General features: G+C 53.0%; 1 protein-coding gene across 1 annotated transcript in view; it reads left to right on the forward strand.

Moving 5' to 3' along the window:
* SIN3B (SIN3 transcription regulator family member B) overlaps positions 1-20,232 on the forward strand; it is a gene marked incomplete at its 5' end in the record, with an annotated part of 36,850 nt that extends 16,618 nt beyond the window's left edge. The window contains 14 exons of the mRNA XM_025044318.1: positions 1,780-1,902; positions 3,079-3,168; positions 3,638-3,756; positions 5,616-5,823; positions 6,611-6,727; positions 7,872-8,110; positions 8,823-9,006; positions 10,988-11,606; positions 12,122-12,291; positions 15,115-15,288; positions 15,648-15,740; positions 17,225-17,319; positions 17,992-18,196; positions 18,346-20,232. Coding sequence (XP_024900086.1) covers positions 1,780-1,902; positions 3,079-3,168; positions 3,638-3,756; positions 5,616-5,823; positions 6,611-6,727; positions 7,872-8,110; positions 8,823-9,006; positions 10,988-11,606; positions 12,122-12,291; positions 15,115-15,288; positions 15,648-15,740; positions 17,225-17,319; positions 17,992-18,196; positions 18,346-18,576 — 2,667 coding nt within the window. The remainder of the gene's footprint in view (positions 1-1,779; positions 1,903-3,078; positions 3,169-3,637; positions 3,757-5,615; positions 5,824-6,610; positions 6,728-7,871; positions 8,111-8,822; positions 9,007-10,987; positions 11,607-12,121; positions 12,292-15,114; positions 15,289-15,647; positions 15,741-17,224; positions 17,320-17,991; positions 18,197-18,345) is intronic.
* Positions 20,233-20,444: the final 212 nt, after the last annotated feature.

Raw genomic sequence — 20,444 nt, forward strand, 5'->3', positions numbered from 1 at the left:
AGAAACCAAAGATGAAATTTCATATTGTCCCAATTAAACTTGATTGCTTGTCATAGGTCAGAGTTGGCAGATATTTTCCTATGAAGGGCCAGATAACAAGTATCTTAGGCTTTGCAGGCCAGGCAGCCTCTGTCACAAAGATTCAGTTCTTCTATCCTAGTGTGAAAGCAGCCTTGGACCATATCAATGAGTAGGTGTGGCTGTGTGCCAATAAAACTTTATTTACAGAAACAGGCCAAGCATGGTGACTGTTATAGCCTCCAACTAAATGGGCTTTGGGGTCTATCTCAAGCATTCGCAAATTGGGATATTTAACTTATGTTGTCCTTCCAGCTGGGCAAGCTTGGCTGGGCAAGCAGTGGGTTTCCCCTTTAGTTTCCCATTTCACTCAGTGCGTGTCTTAGTGTCACCCACCCACCTCCCTTAGGAATTGGTGGTTCCACCTGTTCTGACATCTATAAAAAGATGAGAGAATTTTTCTACTTAAGGTTCTTGGAGTAACTTTGAATTTTCAGATAACTATTGTTCAAAGAATTTTATCCCCTAATGGACAAGTTTGGCCTATAGTTAACAATAGGACATTATTGTTGTTATTTCGGTTATTATAAAATAGTATGTGCTCATGAAAAAATGAAGTATCGGTAAGAGTATTAAGTATGAAAAGTAAATTTCCCTTCCTATCTTCAGTTTTCCAGTTACTCTCCTCAGAGTTAAGCACCCACAGGTATCTTATGTGTCCTCTAGAAATTTCCTCTGCATGTGCAAACAAATGTTTATTCTTTAAAAAACAATGGCATCTTGTTTGTTCTGCCCTAGGGTTTCTTTTTTTCTGTTTTCACGTAACAATGTATCAGGTACGCAGTCCCTGGCAGTGACACGGAGACATAGAGCCCACTCTAATCGGATAGATGCTGCTGTTTTGTTTGGATGCTGCATGACTTGCTCACCCAGCCCATGCTTGGGGCGATAGCATATCCTTCATATGGTGTCTCCATGTCTAGGTCCCTTGGTGGGGTGATTTTATGTGCCTCCTTAGCCCTGTCCACAGCCTGCAGAAAAGCTGCGGTCTGTCCACCTTCCCACGCCTGTTCCAGCTTACTGGCACGTTCACATTGATGCGAATCCTATTTAGAGTTTTCCAGAACTATTCTTTGTAAATATTGCTGACACCCTGTAGGTACCCTGCTTGGGACAAGCATCTCTGACTTGTTCATCAATGGCGGGCATAGAGCCTGAGAGGACCAGCAAATAGCCCCCACTGAATGAGGACACTGCCCCCAGGATGGGTTTTCTCATTCATAAAAAGGAAGCAGCCTTCAGCTGCTTCCTCTTGCTGCTGCAGCTTTGCATATGCCAGTACCCTTGTCTGAAATACTTTTCCTTTTTGTGGTGCACTTGAACACGAGACCCCAATTATCAGTAGTTCGCTGGATGAGTCCCACACACCAAGGCCCAACTTCAGTGTTTTACCCTGAGTCCTCCCTTGCCTGTCGGGACCCATCCTCCATCTCAGCCTTCTGTGAGCTTTCTCCCAGCCACATAGCATATCACTGTGATGATCTGGGTACACTGGTCTCTCCCCCAGTAAATCTGAGCATCTCCAGAGCTGGGGTCACCTCACATGTGTGGACAGAGCCTCTGGTCTGTAGCAAACAGTGATCTCTGGGGCTGTGGGCTGAACTAAAGGCGGTTCTGTGCACTCAGACAAATGGAGTATCAGCACTGTGGACCTGGCTATGTCTCTCCAGTGCTAACCACCTCCTGTGTTTGTGTCTTTAGTTCACAGGAAACGGGCCCTGTGAAATGAACAGTGTCCAGAAGAGTGATCACGAAAAGAACCTGGAACACAGCAAAAAGCGCTCCCGGCCCTCACTCCTCCGGCCAGTATCAGCACCGGCCAAGGTAACCATCAGCTGTGTGTCTAGATGTCCGTGTGTGTGGATACCCAGAAGCCTGGCCCTCTCTGTAGATGACCTGGGGAACAACATGAGGAGACCCCAGGCAGCTGGCCTGGGGCAAGGGCCTGAGTCTGGACCCTGGTATGGTTGAAATGCACCAGCTGTGGGATCTTGGGAAGTTGGCTCACCTCTAAGGTGGCTGTTCATCTGTTCCCCTGACTCAGAAAATTATTGTAAGGAGTGTTACCTCCTCCTGCAGAAACGGAATGTAATGCTCCATCTGCTCCTTTTCACCATCACGAACGACTCTTTCTCCAGCAGGGCCCCATGTACAGTTGTACAGGCCGGTCACTGCACAAGGTGCCCTTCTGAGGGATGAGAGGGGCTGAGATCCAGCTCTTGTTGCATTCATCATCTATTATAGTGATTTTCTAATCTCATCACTCCTTATGCGTTTAGTAGGTGACTTTCTACTGTAAGGATGAGCTTTCTCTTTATCTCCACTTATTTAGTTCCCTGTATCAACATGGACTCTGGGTTGTAATCCATGACTCAATTTATCTTGATGCCCAGACTATCCCAGATTTGGCCAGTGGAGCCCTTCTGGCTGGTTCCTATGTTCTCTTGACACATCCTCATCATTCTTCAGGCATTTGGGAGATGGTTTTATAGCATCCTTGATGCCTCAGGAGTGCAGCCAAGTTCATGTACTAGTCCAGCTTAGAGACAGAAGTCTTCACAGAGATTTAAAACCTGGACTTCTTCAGGATCCCACTGGTGCTGTTCTTCTGTCCCTTTCTCGTGCCCTTCTATTACCATCACAGGACAAATCAGGCAGGAAAGAGATTTCTGATATTGTATCCAGGGACACAGCTCCCTTGCTATTCCAACTTTGTTGCTCCCACTTGTTATCAAAAGCCCTTAACTGCCAAGATTTAGATCCCAGAGTTCGGGCAGGGTGGTCATGCGAGCTTCACCCTTTACTAGGTCTCAGATGCAGGGTGGGTGGTCCTCAGAAATTCATCCACGGGGGTCCAGGGTAAACCTCATCCAGCACCCCCATGAAACTTCACATTGGGAGAGCTCAGTACTGGTAGTGGTTCTACTCTGACAAAGGTGGGCAGAGGGGGGCTGCTCATGGGGTGCACAGGGCACTGATGGCACACACTTCTCTCTGCAGAAGAAAATGAAACTACGTGGTACCAAAGACCTGTCAATCGCTGCTGTGGGGAAGTATGGGACTCTACAGGAGTTCTCCTTCTTTGACAAGGTGACTGTCGGGGCTCAGATGGGCTCAGATGTTCAGGGCAGGAGCTCCTGGGAAGGGAGCAGGAGGGAAGGAGAGCCCTTGGGTAGGTGTGAGAGGAGGGGCTGGCACTAGTTTTCACAGTGGAAGGGATTGTGGGCCACTGGTGGGCAGGAGGCAGCAGAGCTCAGGACCCAAGCCTGGTTTGAGGACACATGTCTGCTGCTCCTCAGCTGTGTGGCTTTTCTAAAGTAGGGATGGTCCTGGGACTCCCACCCAGGGTCAGTGGGCCAAGCCAGCAAGATGGCCTGTGCACATGCTGTCTGAACTGCGAATTGCTGCATGGAGAGCCTTGCCCTGCAGACCACAGCCAGTCACTTTAGAGCACGCCCATGTTGGTAACTCTGCATGCACCTAGTGATGTCTGAACCAATTGGGTGAGGAAGTGGGGGTTGGGCCTGGCCTCAAGGCCCCTCACTCACTCTCTCCACAGGTGCGCAGGGTCCTAAAGAGCCAGGAGGTCTACGAGAACTTTCTCCGCTGCATCGCACTCTTCAACCAGGAGCTCGTGTCAGGCTCAGAGCTCCTCCAACTCGTCAGCCCTTTTCTAGGGTGAGCAGTACTCGGGCTCCCCACGTGGGATTTGTTTTTGTAAACTCTGTCCACCCTTCTTTAAGCCACTGCTTTGGATAGGTGCGTTATTCAATGTGGTCTTTAAATGAAAGTTGTTACGGAGATTGTTATAGATTCACCTGCAGTTATAAGAAAACAGATTGTAGGACTCATTCCCCTCTCTCTCCCCCGCCTCCACGGTAACACCTGAGGTCAGCACCACAACCAGGATGGTAGCATTTGGGCAACCCACCCATTTTTGCAGGTTTCTCTGTTTCTGGTACCTGTGTGTGTATGTGTGTGCATGTGTACCTGTGTGTGTGTGTGTGCGCGTGCGTGCGTGCATGTGTGTGTGTAGCTGTATCTCCTGGAAGGGTCATGTGTCCACCACCACAGTCAAGATACTCAACGGCTATGGAACTACAAGGATTGTCGTGCTGACCTTTGATACTCAACGCCTGTGTCCCTCCCTCTCCCTGTCCCAGGCCTAGCCCCCAGCCCCTGGCAACCACTCAGCTGCACTCTGTCTCTAACACTTCTATGACAAAAGTGTTACATAAATGGAATAATACAGTATGTAACCTTTTTGGGATCAGCTTTTTCCACTCGGCGTAAAACCCTGGAGGTTCTCTTAATACAGGCTTTTAAAATTTTACCCTGGAGGTTCTCTTAATATACAGGCTTAAAATTTTACCCTGGAGATTCTCTTAATATAGGCTTTTAAAATTCTACCCTGGAGGTTCTCTTAATATAGGCTTTTAAAATTTATCTAACAGTCAAATTTCAGGAAGAATGAACATCTCTGCCTAGCATCTCAGCTGCCCAGAGAGAAACCCTGTCAGCAGGTCAGCAGCCAGCTTCCAGCATGTCCTGCTGCAGTGTGGGGGCAGGCAGCTGCTGGGAAGGCAGGGGCATTCTGGGAGGTGAACGCGCACACACAGTTCATACACAGTGCACTTTGGGTGGGGAGGTTGGCCGGGTCCCAGCGTTGCCTTCCCCTCACCAGGACTGTCACCTTGGGCAAGTTCCTTAGCCAGTCTGACCTCAAGTTTCAGAAAGCTCCACGTGGGCTCTGTATGTAAAACCCTTAAAATAGAATCTGAAACATGGCAAGCATGCATTATACACGACCATGTGTGACCTCTGGCCCCAAAGACACCCCAGGGGAGACGGCCTTGCTCTGTCACAGCAGGATCACCATGCCAGCTGTCATAGTAACTATACCCTTTCAGTAGAATTTGATATTTATTTAAACCTGAATCCAGGTGACATTGGGGCGAATTACTTGAAAAACTTCTCATCAACATACATTATGACTCATGAGAATGTATCCATGTGGGTGGTTCTAGGAGGAGTCTCCCATGGGGACAGAGGGCTCTGGAGCAGAGCTTGGCAGACTTTATCTGTCAAGGGCCAAGGATCAGGACTGCCCAACTCTAACATTGTGCAAAAAAGCCACAAACAGTGATTCAGGAATGGACCTCACTGAGCCAATAAAACTTTATTTACAAAGACAGGGTTGGGCAGGTTGGCCATAGTTGATCAACCCCCTCCCTCTTTCAGTCAAGGAACATCACTGACCCGCTTCTGCCAGTCTAGGTTGTCTTTTCCAGTATGTTTCAAGGCTGTCCTGCAAGTGGTGGGGCCTGGCTGGTGACAGAGCATTGGGGGGTCGGATTCACTCCCAAGTGGGGACTTTATGCACATCTGACACTGGGTCCCACCCCTTGCCTTTCTCTGACCTTACATCTGGCCATCTTTACCTGCAGGCATCTACACAGCCATTCTGAAATCCCTAGATCACTTCCCGAAAGCCCCAGGGGTGCTGACTTACCATTCATTTGTCTTTATTTCTGAAGGAAATTTCCAGAACTCTTCGCACAATTCAAGTCCTTTCTTGGGGTGAAAGAGTTGTCATTCGCCCCACCCATGAGTGACAGATCTGGGGACGGAATAAGCCGGGAAATTGACTACGCGTCTTGCAAGCGCATTGGATCCAGCTACCGAGCACTCCCTAAAACCTATCAGCAGCCCAAGTGCAGCGGGAGGACGGCCATCTGCAAGGAGGTAGCACCCCAGGGCTCACATCAGCTTGTGTCATGAGTGCCTCCCACAGAAACGCTCCTCACCCCCATGTGTCAGATGAAAGACTGAGTGTTAACCTCCCCAAACGTTGAATAATAGGTGGCGCTAGGATGTGGCAAAAGAAAATACTTGATCATAGATGACAGTTTCTTATCCTGCTGGCAATTTGGGTAAGCCATAGAGCCCACAGCACCAGTGTAGGGTTTGGATGCTCCTCCATCATTTTGACTTAACTTTATTTCTGCCATGAGCCTTCTCCGTCCTGGGTTCACTGCCCTCAGTGTGTTTCCTTTTAGCTTGACTACTGAACATTTCTTCAGGGTTAGTGGACAATTGCATTTCCAGAATTCAAGGGTGCCTGTTGGATTCCAGGGTATGGTCCGGAAGTTAGCAAGCTATGGCCTGTGGGCCAAATCCAGCCCACTGGTAGTGTTTATCAGTTAAATTTTGCATTACTGTATATGTCGCCTGTGGCTGCTTTACCAGGACCAAGGCAGAGCTGAGTAGTCCTGACAGGCCACATGGCCCACCAGACCTGAAGTATTTATCCGGCTCTTTACAAAGTTTGTCCCTGAAAGAGTATGATTTATTCACTTGACCAAAGTCATGTTTTTTCTTAAGACCATTTTAAAATTAAATTTACTATTTGTACGATTTACTATTTGTAAAATCAGCATGATATTATTTCTGTCTTCTACATTGGACAGCACAGTAAGCAATTCCAGCCCTTGGGGTCTGTCATACTGGTAACTGCATTTCCTTGGTGCAGGTGCTGAATGACACCTGGGTCTCCTTCCCCTCCTGGTCAGAGGATTCCACCTTCGTCAGCTCCAAGAAGACGCCCTACGAGGAGCAGCTGCACCGCTGTGAGGATGAGCGTTTTGAGGTGCGTGTGTTGGCACTGCGGGGCCCTCCCAGCAGGCCTGGGTCCTAGCCAGGATGGGAGTGACCCAAGATGTGTGCCTGTCCCCACTCCTCCAAGGGACTGCCTTCTCACTCTCTTCTGCTCATCTCCCTCTCCACCCTGGAATGTATCCTGCCCCTGCTTAAACCCCGAGTCTCCCTTCGAGTATCAGGGATTTCTAGCAGTTTCCCTGACAAGTCCTTTTCTGCCTTGCTTTCCTCCAGGCTGGCCAGGCAATGGTACTTTTGTTCTTTAAAAAAAAAAAAAAAGTGTAAAGTGTATTTGAATTTAATTACTTAAAATTAAGTTAGCTTAAGTTAATTTTTTGAAGTTTTTACTAATGTCATTGAAAGTTCACATGCAGCATAATAAATAACACAGCAATTGAGGTTCCCTTCCTCCAGCGATAACAGTTGTAAATCTATGTCATTGTATCACAGCTGGGGCAGTGACATTGACACATCTGCCCAGTTGGACTGTATTCGTGTGTGCGTGCCTGTTTGCATGTGTGGCATGTGTGTATATTCAGCTCTGTGCAGTTCTCCCATCTGTGGGGTTTCACGTATCCACTACCACGGCCAAGATAGTGAACAGCTGCCCACCACTGGGATCCCTTGTTCTGCCCTTTATAGCCGAACACTTCCTTCCTGGCCCCACCCCAGCCCTGACCCCTGGCAGCACTGACCTGTCCTCTGTCTTTCTCACTGTCGTAAATGGAATCACATGGTATGTACCCTTTGGGGACTGGCTCTCCCAGCACATGCCCCGAGAGCCATCCAGGGGCTAAGTGTGCCCCAGGTTCCTTCCTTTTTATTGCCGAACAAAACATGCTCTTGGTGCCCGTGAAGGGGGTCAGCCAGTGGTGATCAGCCCACGGTCTCAGGCCCTGAGCACTGAGGCCTGCATTTTTGCCTTCTCTGGCTAGACTCCAGCCCCGTAATCAGCCACACTTGGTCAGGCCCCTAGACCCTCGTGAGGGCCCTGCTTTCTAATGCCTGTCATCCCTGCTCAGACATGGCGTTTGTTAGCTCTGTCTGAGAACCCCTTCTGCCGGCCCAAACCCCTCCCCGGGGCCCCGCTGACCCCCTCCCTGACTGCCAACCTGTTCTCGTCTCCCTCTCTGTAGTTAGACGTAGTCTTGGAGACCAACCTGGCCACGATCCGGGTGTTGGAAAGCGTACAGAAGAAGCTTTCCCGGATGGCACCAGAGGACCAGGAGAAGTTCCGATTGGATGACTGTCTGGGGGGCACGTCGGAGGTGATCCAGCGCCGTGCCATCCATCGCATCTATGGTGACAAGGCTCCGGAGATCATCGAGAGCCTCAAGAAAAACCCCGTCACCGCTGTCCCTGTTGTCCTCAAAAGGTGTCCTCAGCTTCTGGCTGCCCCGCCCACCACAGGGGCCCCCTGGGATCTCACTAATCTCGTGCTGTTTGCCATGGGCATCATCACAAGGGGGTGGTCTCTAGGGCCTCAGGCTGGCTTACTGGGTTTTCCAGTCTTCCTTCATCTCCCTGTTCTTCTCCTGAGAAGAAAGTACAGTTAATGGCCGTCCATGTCCTTCTAGCTCATTCTTCCATACACGTAATCAGATCTAAACATGAAGAGTAGGACTTATACCACAGCTTGCTTTTTATTTAGTAATATGTCTTAGGAGCCTTTCCATGCTGGTGAACAGGTATCAGTTAAGTGGCCGCCCTCAGGTGCCGTGCACAGCCCTGGGGTTGCAGAGCTGGGCAGCGCCCACACGGCCCCTTCCCTCATGAGGCTCACAGCTACAGTGAGTGTGGTCCGTGGTGGGAGTCAGGACTGGGAGGAGGTTAGTTCCGAGGCAGCAATGTTTGAAAAACCATAAAACCAGCCACATTGGTTCTCTTGATCCTTTGATTCCTCCTTCCCTGTCTTCCTCTCTCCTGTATTCAACACAGAATCCTGTGCCTAGACAGGTGGGGAGCTGGCTGTCCCAAGTTCGGAAGGTGATGGCTGGTCTGGGTGTAGGACAGGCTGGTCCTATGCATGGGTGACTCAGGCGGGCATCCCAGACTTTCCCTGTGCTGAGCCCCTCTGGTCCCCACAGGCTGAAGGCCAAGGAAGAGGAGTGGCGGGAGGCCCAGCAGGGTTTCAACAAGATCTGGCGGGAGCAGTATGAGAAGGCTTACCTCAAGTCCCTGGACCACCAGGCCGTGAACTTCAAGCAGAACGACACCAAGGCCCTTCGCTCCAAGAGCTTGCTCAATGAGATCGAGAGTGTCTACGACGAGGTGAGGCCCTCCTCTGCCCATGTCTGAGCAGACCCCAGCCTCGGGCAGTGCCAGGCAGTGGTTAGGCAGGGTTAGTGGCATTGACCTCACAGGGCTGCCCAGGGGTGAGGATGGATGTTTCCGTGGCACCCAGACTAGGAGTGGCTGTGGGAGGACTACAGTAGCTCTGCTGTTGTCAGCGAGGTCTCCCTCTTACCCCGTGGGCCTTGCCGGACCTTCCTTTAGGTGTGTGACACTTCCAGCTTTCTCCAGCTCCAGTATGTGCCAGGCAGCGTTAGAACCCCCAGGAGGAGCATCCCATATAACCCTTGCCTACAGACCAACCTATGCTGTACCATTATCCAGATTTTAGCAATGAGAAAATCGAGACACAAGAGGTGGCCACTTGCCAAGGCTAATTGCAGGAGATCAGGGCTCTGCCTCCAGCCCCCGCACCGTGCCCTCTTGCCAGTCTTGGAATGTCCAGGCTCACAAGTCCCAAACCACAAAACAGGCAGAGCCCGTCTCTTGGGCTCTAAGTATCTGGGCCTTTGAAAAACGCATGCAGGGGAAAAAAAATACACGGAGAAAGTTACTAACAAGAGCCTGCGGCAGGAGGTCTGGCTGGGCAGTGAAGGCCACTGGATGTGGCCATTAGGGAGGTCAGCTGGAGCTCCAAGGAGTGGCGAGGGAGGGGCACTACTCCTGGGCCATGCCCAGGTCACAGAGACGGGACAGCATCAATGACCAAACACCTGCATTAGCAGGGTCACTTATTTTCTTTTATCCTTCATGTCAGCAGCCAACGGTTGTACCTCCTCTTACCTCCTCTTATGGTGTGGAAATTGAAGGCAGAGGAGCCAGGCCACTAGCCCAAGCCTCTAGCCTCTTAAGCAGCACAACTGGGGGCCCCTGAGACACACCCCTGAGATACCCCTAGGGCACGCTTACCCCTTGGCCCCTGACTCCATCCTCAAGGTCTTGGGGTCTGCAGTACATCCTTAAATTGGGGGTGGTGATATGGCCCAAAAGACCACTGAGTTCCTTGGCTCTTCCCCTGGGTGCAAAGGGGAAAGAAGCATTTGGTTGATGAGGGGCAAGACACAGCATGGGAGGCCCAAGCGCTACCCTCAGGAGGTCTTACCTGCAGGGATGGCATCCATCTCACTTTTCTCAAGAGCCTAGGCAGCCCTCCATAATGGTGGGGGGGTGGTTAACATTGTCAGGCAGCTCAAGGTAGTCTGGAGGAAGTAGTGATTATCTTCAGGTTTTCAAGAAAAAAAATCACTAAGCTAGGTAAAGACTAAGGGGAAGGGCGAATCCAGAGACACGTTCTCTAGGGAGAAAAAGCAGACAGGTTTTTACAAAGATCCTGCACATGGCAGGACAGAACTCCGTGCCCCTGAAGCATCAGAGGAAGAATACCAGGTCTGTGAAGCACTGAGGCTGCGGGGTGGCATACCAGGCGCTGGGTCTCCTGCTGAGCAGTGTGGGAGGGCCTGGAGGGGTGTAGTAGCGCTGGCTGTGCTCCTATTGACCAAATTGGTCTGGTTGGTCAGGACTCAGTGAGGATACTGGTGGGAGCAGGCAGGTGGGAGGCCTGTGCTGGGCGACAGGAGGACCGTAGAAGGGCTGGCGGCAGGCGTGAAGGGCTGAGGTTAGGCATTACCCACTGCCCTGATATCTGACAGAGATGGAGCCCCTGGTCCTCAGCTGTGTGTAAGTGTAAGCGGCCCCGAATGAGGCCCAGGGTCTACCCTGAACCTTCCTCATCCCCATGGAGAGCTTGCAGTGGGCAGCCCGGGTCAGCCAGAATTGGGTAACTGGGGCTCTGCTCCCCTCATATCCCTCAGTCTCTAGATGTTGCTCCAGGTTGTGGGAGGGAAGTTGGCCTCATTCTGGTCCTGGGCAGTGTGACACCATTAGAGCCCCTTAGTCCTAGGTCCCCATCTTGTGTTCTCCCAGTGGGTCGATTCCTGCCTGATAGCCACCCTATCCCCAGCACCAGGAGCAGCACTCGGAAGGCCGCAGCGCCCCTTCCAGCGAGCCGCACCTTATCTTCGTGTACGAGGACAGGCAGATCCTGGAGGATGCAGCTGCGCTCATAAGCTACTACGTGAAGCGGCAGCCAGCCATCCAGAAGGAGGACCAGGGTACCATCCACCAGCTGGTGCACCAGTTCGTGCCCAGCCTCTTCTTCTCCCAGCAACTGGACTTGGGGGCATCGGAGGACTCTGCTGACGAAGGCCGGGGGAGCCCCCAAGGGCAGAGCGTGGATCCCAGTGACCCAAAGAAGCTGGCGCCTGGGCCACAGAGCAGCCCCCCAGAGGAGAAGGGGGCTGCAGGCGAGGGTCCTGCCGCCGAGCAGCAGCTGCCGCCGCCACCACCACCACCGCACAAGCCCCTGGATGACGTCTACAGCCTCTTCTTCGCCAACAACAACTGGTACTTCTTCCTGCGCCTCCACCAGACCTTGTGCTCCCGGCTCCTGAAGATCTACCGCCAGGCACAGAAGCAGCTCCTGGAGTATCGGACTGAGAAAGAGAGGGAGAAGCTGCTCTGCGAGGGCCGTCGGGAAAAGGGCAACGACCCCGCCATGGAGCTGCGGCTGAAGCAGCCTAGTGAGCCCCCCAGACCCTGCCAGAGCCCGGGGGTAACGCGCGGTGCTAGCAGATGGGCGGCTGCCTGCACGGGCCTCAGGGGTTTCAGTTCATAGCTTCTCATCAGAAATGTCCCTTGCATTTTTTCTGATTTTCCATTTTGAAATAATTACGTTGTCTGCAATGAGAAATTTCAAATGAGAAGTCATGAAAATAGTAGTCTTGAACTCCCCCAGTAGTGATACTACTGGCTGTAGTGCCATAGCAGGACCAAGAAACTGGCATCGCCAGACCACAGCCTTAGTCCTTGTTGCCTGCCTTCCCTGGGCACACAGCTCTGGGTACTTTCCTCTGAGCCTGGATGCTGGAACCACCGCCCAGCCAAGCTTCTGTCCTGGCGCCACAGGCCGACATTAGGAAATCTGTAGCGGATGGTGGGGAACATGGGCTGCCCAGTTCCTTGGAGATTCTGCATTCATCCTGGTGGGGGCCTCATGGCCGTGACCCTGAGTGACCTGGCTCTTGCTCGTCCCCAGGTGAGGTGGAGTTGGAGGAGTACTACCCAGCCTTCCTGGACATGGTGCGCAGCCTGCTGGATGGCAGCATCGACCCAGCGCAGTACGAGGACACCTTGCGTGAAATGTTCACCATTCACGCCTACGTCGGCTTCACCATGGACAAGCTGGTGCAGAGCATCGCACGCCAGGTGAGCAGGCCAGGGACGGCGGCCGGCAGGGCAGCAGGAGGCCTGGCACATGGGGCAGCAGCCCCTCCCCTTAACTCCCTACCTGTCTCCGACTTTGAAAACTGGCCCTTGTGTCACTTTCATGCTGTATAGTTGGCCTTGTGTCAGTAGCTTCTTTTTAAATCAAGATAGAATTCAGTTAATGTAATATTAACCATTTTGAAGTGAATAATTTAGTGGCATTTAATACATTCACAGTGTTGTACAACTACCACTTCTATCTAGTTTCAGCACGTTTTCATCACCCCTAAAGGAGACCCCATCCCCATGAGCGGTCACTCCCTATCCCTTTCCCCTGGCCACTGACAGCCACCAATCTGCTTTCTGTCCTCATGGATTTGCCTGTTCTACACATTTCACATACACAGAATTATATACTCTGTGGTCTTCTGTGTCTGGCTTCTCTCACTCAGCATGCTGTTTTCAGGATTTATCCATGTCATAGTGTGTGTCTGTGCTTCATTCCTCTTTACAGCCGAGTAGTATTCCACTGTGGGTGGACCACATTGTGTTCATCCATTTGTCTGTGGGTGGACGTGTGGGTGATTTGGATAAGGCTGCTGTGAACATGGCTTACTGGGATTTGAGTCCCTGCTGACAAACCTTTTGTGATGGTAATTTGGCAATGTATAGTCTTAGCCCACTCCACAGGGGGTGGGGGGAATATCAGTGCCATTCTTTAGGATCATTTATAGTAGCAAAACATTGCTCACAGCCAAATGTCAAAGACCCAAATGTCAAAGAGAAGAAACCAGTTATGTAAATATAAATAGCAAAGCCCCAGACAGGTCGGATGTGGTCCTGGGACATGGGTCGTGGTCCTGGGGCATGGGTCCTGCTCAAATAACCGCTGGAGTTGTTTTTCTTCAACTCGACTTTTGTTTCCTGATTATCAAGTAAGGCTGTTCACTGTAAAGGGGAAGAGAAGCCAGGAAAAGCAAAACGTCATTAATCTCCCAGCCAGATACAGTCACTGGGAACATGCTAGAAGAGGCTTTTCCTTCCAGGTTTGAGAAACTTTTTATTGATTTAGAACACACATACAGAAAAGTCCCAAATCGTAAAGTGTGAGGTCGAGTGGGTCTTCACATACAGACACCTCACCCACAACCCCTCCCAGCCACTCCCCGTCACGGGCACCCACCGCCCTAATTTCTCACACTGAGACTGCGTCCCTGGTCTTGAACTGTGTGTAAATGGAAGCACACCACCCAGCTGGCTGTGTCAGGTAGCATGACTATGCGACATTCCTGTTTGTTGAGATGCCCATGGCTCCTTTATCCTGGCCTTCAAAAGGTTCTAGGGAACAAGCTCCCATTTGGGCCCTTGGAGCAGCACTGCACATCTCCTGGTGGCCATCTGGGCGTTTCTTCCTCTCCCCCAGGTGATGTGTAGGCGGGCCTGCCCATTGGGGTAGAAGCTTCTGGTTTCCTGGTAGGTGCTCTGCATCCTTCCCAGGTCTGGGGATTGGCAGTCTCTCTCATCTGTCTCGTCTGTCCTGGGCCGAGGGGTGGTGGTTTACATTGCATTTCCCTCATGGCTTATGGGGTTGGCACCTTTTCGTCCCTCTGGCTGTTTGGACGTCCTGGCTTGTGCAGAGCCTGTCCACGCCGTTTGCCAATATTTCTCATTGATGAATGGGAAGCTTCGAGTCTTCTGGCTACAAAGACACATCAAAAATGACAGGTCTATTCTGATACTTAACACTTTTATCTTCATCAACCTTCTTGTTTCATTCTACATGCTGGGCTGGGTCTCTGTCCCTCCCTGTCACCATCCACAGTCGTGGCCACCACGGCCTGCTGATGGGGAAGCAGGCATGGGGCCCTGCATACAACTTTTGGAAGTAGTGACTCAAGACACCTCAGGGCTGAGTGCTGTACCCCCCGGGCTGGGGTCATGTCTGCCCACAAGGGGCTACAGCTCTGGGGACCCAGCCGCGGCTCCACTAGAGCCCGCTGGACATGCCCTGGACCAGATACTCACAGGACCCCTCCACGCCGACACTGTAGTTTGTCTTGGAGGGGCTGTATTCATGCTCCTTGCTTTTTTTATTTTTATTAGTGTTATTTGTTCAATAACAGAAGCCAACGTTTATTGGGAACCTGCCGTGTGCCAGGCACTCTATGAGACTCGCGTGCGTCCACATGTTACTGTATTCATTCAGCAAAGCGACGCTCCAGGAAAAGCCCAGGTCCCCGAGGCTAGTAGTGAGTCTGGCTACAGGTGGGGCCCACTCACAGTGGCGCCGTCTGAGCCTGCACCCTGGCCATTTCTGTTGCTCGTTCTTCTTAAACCTAAGGGTTTTAAATGTCTTTGTAGGAATTAAAGGGATTCATTGCGTTTATAGCTGAACATTTAGGGAAAATAACCAAGTGCCCTCCCACTACTCTCCGACAGTTAATCATTGCCTGTTTCAGAACGATTTCACTTTCTTCCTTCTTTAGTCGTGTTTCTCACACCCAGACAGGGTTCGCTGGTCCAGTCCAGTTTGCTCCGCTCTGCTCTGAGCCGGTTTGCTCTGCTTTAGTCCATGTTTTCTGGTCTGGTCTAGTTTAGTCTGATCTGATCTGGTTCGCTCTCGTCTGCTCTACTCTGTACCTTGTGCTGAAGTCACCCTATGTCGACTGTCGGCTCCTGACCTTCACCTCACATCGTGGACCTTACCCTGTCCTCTTTGGGTGAGGCAGGAGCCCCAGCAGGAAGTACGAGCGGCAGCTGCACTCGCCCCTGGGGTTGGGGGGCGCACAGCCAGGGCACCCACCAGCTCTTTCTTCCAACCAGCTGCACCACCTCGTGAGCGACGACATCTGTCTGAAGGTGGTGGAGCTCTACCTGAACGAGAAGAAGCGGGGCGCTGCTGGCGGGAACCTGTCCTCCCGCTGTGTCCGCGCCGCCAGGGAGACCAGCTACCAGTGGAAGGCCGAGCGGTGCATGGCCGACGAGAACTGCTTTAAGGTGAGAGGCCAGCCATGCTTGGTGCCATGTGATGGTGGGGAGGCAAGGGGGTCTCCCACAATAGGAAGAGGCCAGCCGTTGTTTTGGGTCCCGGAGTGCATGCTTGGGCTAGATCGTGATTCTGCTGCAGCTGTTCCCATACCCAGCACGTCCTTAACTGGGCCTCTTAATACTGGCCCCCACGTCAGAGGGCACCACAGGGCTTGTGAGGTGGGCGCCCAGCACATGGTTCCCAGAGGAAGGATCTAGGCCTGGAGGCTGGTGAAATCGGATTATTGATGACCTCTCGACCTCTTCTGTGTCAGTCTGGGCTGGGCTGTTCTCTTGTCTTCAGGCTTTGGCCCCGCCTCTTTCCTTAGGTGATGTTCCTCCAGCGTAAAGGGCAGGTGATCATGACAATTGAGCTCTTGGACACTGAGGAGGCCCAGACAGAGGACCCTGTGGAGGTTCAGGTGAGGACCATAGCACTAGGTTCTTTGCCTTGTGCATGCTGAGGGGCTGGGGGCAGCCATGAGCAGCATCGTGGGGCTCCTACCCCAAGAGCCACGTACATGAACACAGGCCACAAACTCTCCATGCGAGCCCGAGATTGGGCAGGAATTGCAGACAAGCCCTCAGGGGTTAAAGGTGTGTCCCAGAGCAGGGAGGGCTGTGTGAGAGCCAGGCTGCCCTCCCCCAAACCCTGGCTCTTCCCGCCTGCTGCAGACACTATGACATCCCCATCAAGCCCGTGGCCAGCATGGTCACTCAGTTGTGTGACCTTTGCACTCCCCATGCGTAAAGCTCCGGGCTCCAGGTCCCTTGCCGTAATCACCAGAACATCCTCCTGGCCCACACTCTGAGTCGCATATTCCACTAGAGTAGACGTTTCCCCTTGGTCTCTGTTTTCTCATAAGGACACCAGGCATTCAGGGGCCACCTTACTCTAGTGTGACCTTAACTTACTTCGGTTACATCTTCAAAGACAGTCTTTCCAAATAAGGTCACATTCACAGGTACCAGGTCTTTTTGGGGGACACAGTCCAACCCACAGTAGTGAACAGCTCGTCCCAATTTACCTGGGATATTCCCGATTTTATCACCAAAAGTCTCACATACCAGGAACTGTTTTGTCCCAGACAAAATACAACAGTCCCCTCACACTTGACTACATCAGAACATTTTCTGGAGTCAGTGTGTAACCAAGTAAAGACATCAAAAATATGATTTCTGTTGCTGCCTTTTTGGCCTTGAGTCAAGCAGCTAAGCTCTGTGGACCGGGAGCCAAGGCGCCGTGTTTGCTCCGGGCTCTTTCTGGACAAGCACGACGGTGCAGTGACAGGGCTGTCCTCGCACACCTGGGAGCAGGGCCTGCCCCGCCACCCACCACAGCCAAGGGACCTCTCCTCCCAGCAGTCTTCCTTGCCTGCTTCACGCAGGAAATCTTTTTTAAGACAAGCGAGGGTGGAGGCCTGCCTAGCCATCCACTTTTGGAAGTTTCCAGCATGTATGATTTTGTCAACCTCTGGCTTTAACGGGGTGGTGAGCAGTGAAGGGTCACTTAGACACCACCAGCCATGCCCACTCGGGACTTGGGTGGCCCCACCTTCTGCTTGCCCCCACCTTCAACCTGGTCTTGCCCTCTTCCTACTATTGTTGGTATTCTGACGTCCATTCGTGGACTTCGCTGTCTTCCTCGTGGGGGCCTCCATCCCCCGTGTGAACTTCCCATTCGACGAATACAGAAAGGTCATTACACAGCAGAGAATTCTCCTAAACACGTCCTGCCCTCGCTGCAGTCTGGTGGTTTCCTTTACATGTCGGGGTCTTCACCAGCTGCCATCCCCCTAAAGCTTTAGAACGAGTGTGGATGACATCCCAGGGAGCCCTGAGCTCGGTCCTGGCCATGAGGCCTGATTTTCGGGGGAGTCATGGCTGTCTCCCTCTGTCCCCGCAGCACCTGGCTCGGTACGTGGAACAGTACGTGGGAACTGAGGGTGCATCCAACTCACCCACAGAGGGCTTCCTCCTGAAGCCTGTGTTCCTACAGAGGTGAGAGGGTCCTCCGGGAAGACCCCCATCTTGAATGGGGTTGAGTGACAGTGTTTCCTCCATCTGGGATCATTTCTTGGGAGCCTGATATGTGCGAGTGGGGCCCTGTCTTCCTGAGGTCTGGGGTGAGGAGAGTAGTAATTTCAGGGCCATGAGGAGGGGGTGAGGGCCCCCGAGGGAGAAGCTACCGGAAATGCAGGGATCAGGCCAGAGGCAGGAGTGGTGGCTTCATGGGACCCCAGACCGGGACCGGGAAGAGCCAGATCTCATCTCAGGTTAGGTTCAGACAGTGGACTTTAAGATCAGTGGAAGCTGTTGGTGGGTGTTAGATTCAGGTGGGGACCACTTGCCAGGTGGGGGCTAACCTGGGGGAGGGGTCCTTAAGACAGTGTCTCAGCAAGGAGGGAGGGAGGGATGTGGCTGGGACTGAGGAAGGAAAGTAGACCAGATCCGGGGAGAGTGGAGACAGAGAAGGAGATCCTGGGCAAAGAGGTTCCTCTGTTGGATGGACCAAGAAAGCAAGTTGGAGGAGCCAGCAGGGCGTGACTGGGTTTGGTTTTCACTGGATTTAAGGGTTTAGGTGGTGGTGTTTTGCTTCGATTTGCATCTTTCTGACCCCTGGGAAGTCTAGCCGAGGATTTCCTGGTCTGCAAATCTTCCTCTGGCCCCCAGGAACCTCAAGAAGTTTCGTAGGTGGCAGTGCGAGCAAGTGCGGGCTCTGCGCGGTGAGGCCAAGGGCTCCTGGAAGAGGCTGGTGGGTGTGGAGAGCGCCTGCAACGTGGACTGCCGCTTCAAGCTCAGCTCCCATAAGATGATGTTCATCGTGAACTCCGAGGACTACATGTACCGCCGGGGGACCCTCTGCCGGGCCAAGCAGGTACTCCTCCTTTCTCTATCTTAGGGACCTGGGTCCAGCCCACAGCCGGCTGGAGGTGCCTGGGCCCCCATCCTGAGGACCTGGGGCCAACATACAGCTCTCTGGGGTGCTTGGGCCTCCTGGCTCTCCACCCCGCCCTCCCCCTACAGGTGCAGCCCCTGGTCCTGCTTCGGCACCACCAGCACTTTGAGGAGTGGCACGGCCGCTGGCTGGAGGACAACGTGACAGTGGAGGCAGCCAGCCTGGTGCAGGACTGGCTGATGGGAGAGGAGGACGAGGACATGGTGCCCTGCAAGACACTCTGCGAGACGGCTCATGTGCATGGCCTGCCCGTGACCCGCTACCGTGTGCAGTACAGCCGCCGCCCCGCCTCGCCCTGATGCGCCCTCGCGGCCTCCACGACATGCAGCTGGGTGCAGTCGCTTCCTCAGCCTGGGTGTCCCTCAGGGGCGTTTTCGTGAACCACCTAAGGGAGGCGGAGCATCCCCCAGCCTTGCTCCTACAGGCAGCCAGCTCCAGAGAAGGGAGTCGTGTTGGTTGCAGCCCCATGCTGCCATTCCCCTCAGCTCCCCAGCTTCCTTTGCGCCCATCTTGTGCCATACCTGAACCCCCTGCACTTGAACTCTGGGGCCTCAGCCCCTACCAGAAAGGGAAGGATTCACACGCTTGCCAAGGAGCAAGCAGTTGCGTTCACCCACCTGCTGGGCACTGACGTCATCGGTGCCAAATCCCTGGGTGGGGCCATGATGGTCATTTGGTGCACAGGTGGCTGGAAAAGTTGGCAACAAGCCTTGGGAGGGGTCAGTGTTCAAGGGCCTCCAGCATGGAAGGTGTCAGGATGGTGGACCTGCTTGAAAAGCATGTCCTTCCCAGGCGGTTCTGGGAGCTTCCAGAAACATTTCCCAAGCTGGGCAACGCCCATGTCTGCCAGTGGACGGCCTAGGCCTGCAGGCTTGTAGCTCTGACAGTGGGAAGAGCCTTTCAGCCAGACTGTTAGGGTCCCACTGTCAAGATGTGGGCTTGGCAGGTTGTACTAGAATGGCCCAGCAGACCCTGCTCTCGAAAAGAGACGCCAAATCCTAGTTGATCTGGTAGCCAGACTGGTCTGTGAGGGGACGGGTTGGCCTGACACTCCCACCATGCTTGAGTGGCCCATGCGGGGAGGGCCCTGGGCTGGGGTCGTGTACCTAAGATGGGCATTCTAGAAATACGTAAATGCACACACGTATTTATTCCTTTACGTTCTCTAAGCGGTTATAAGTTCTGCAACAGCCAGGTACTCGGCTTCTTGGGGGGTGAGAGCCCTCCCCACACCCGCCCTGACACTGCTGTTTCTGCAGCTGTCACCTGGAAAGGGTGTGAGCATGTGGGGCCGAGGCATCAAAAGGCTTTCTGTGCCAAGAACGCCAAGCACATCGGGCTGGAGACCAGCTCTTTAAACTTACTGCACCATGAGAAACCCTGTCGAGCCTCTGGCGCCATCAGACTGGGATCCATGGACAGTGGGCCTAGAACCGTCCTGTGCAGCCTCCTCTCTGCTAACTGCAGCCCTCGCCCTCCTGCAGCTGAGCTGTGCCAAACCCACGGTCCCCGGAAGTAGAGACTTCTTTCTAGAACACTCTAGAAGTTACCTGTGGACTCAAGGTTTGTGAAGCCTTTGACTTTAGGCCTGGGCCAAAGCTGACATGTCCTTCCCGGGGTCCCCCCACCCATGTTCTCTCTGAGTGTAATCCAGGCACTTTGTCCTCATCCTTGTTTTGTCCTCATCCTTGTTTTGTAAGAAAGGAACTCATCCTCAGAATTCCTGAACCAGCCCCACCCAGCGGCCCCCTGGGGAGCCTACCACCCCTCTGTGCCTCTGAAGGGGCCTGGGCTGTGGGCCAGACCCCTGGGCCCCCACCCTGCATGCTTCTAGGGAGCTCTCTTCTGTTTTTGAAGAATTTCTGTTCTGGGGCTTGGACTTCCTTTGCAGCTGTTTTGAATGTAGTTTCCTTTTCTATTTATTTGCACATTAAAGTTAAAAATATTGACCTAAAGCTGGGAAGTTCCATCCATCATTTCCTGTTATCATTTCCTGTGGGCAAATCCCAGGGCAGCTTCTCCCGGCTGGTGAGTCTGGGACCCACAGGGAGTGTCTGCACCTGTGCACCCGACAGTTCCCAACCCCCGCGTGCACGATCCTCGCAGGTTGCGCCTGTGTGTGTGTTTGCGGCAGGGTGGGGGGGTGTCACATTTCCCATAGGGCAGT

Source organism: Pteropus alecto, unplaced genomic scaffold (assembly GCF_000325575.1).
Source record: "Pteropus alecto unplaced genomic scaffold, ASM32557v1 scaffold160, whole genome shotgun sequence".
Classification (NCBI taxonomy): domain Eukaryota; kingdom Metazoa; phylum Chordata; class Mammalia; order Chiroptera; family Pteropodidae; genus Pteropus; species Pteropus alecto.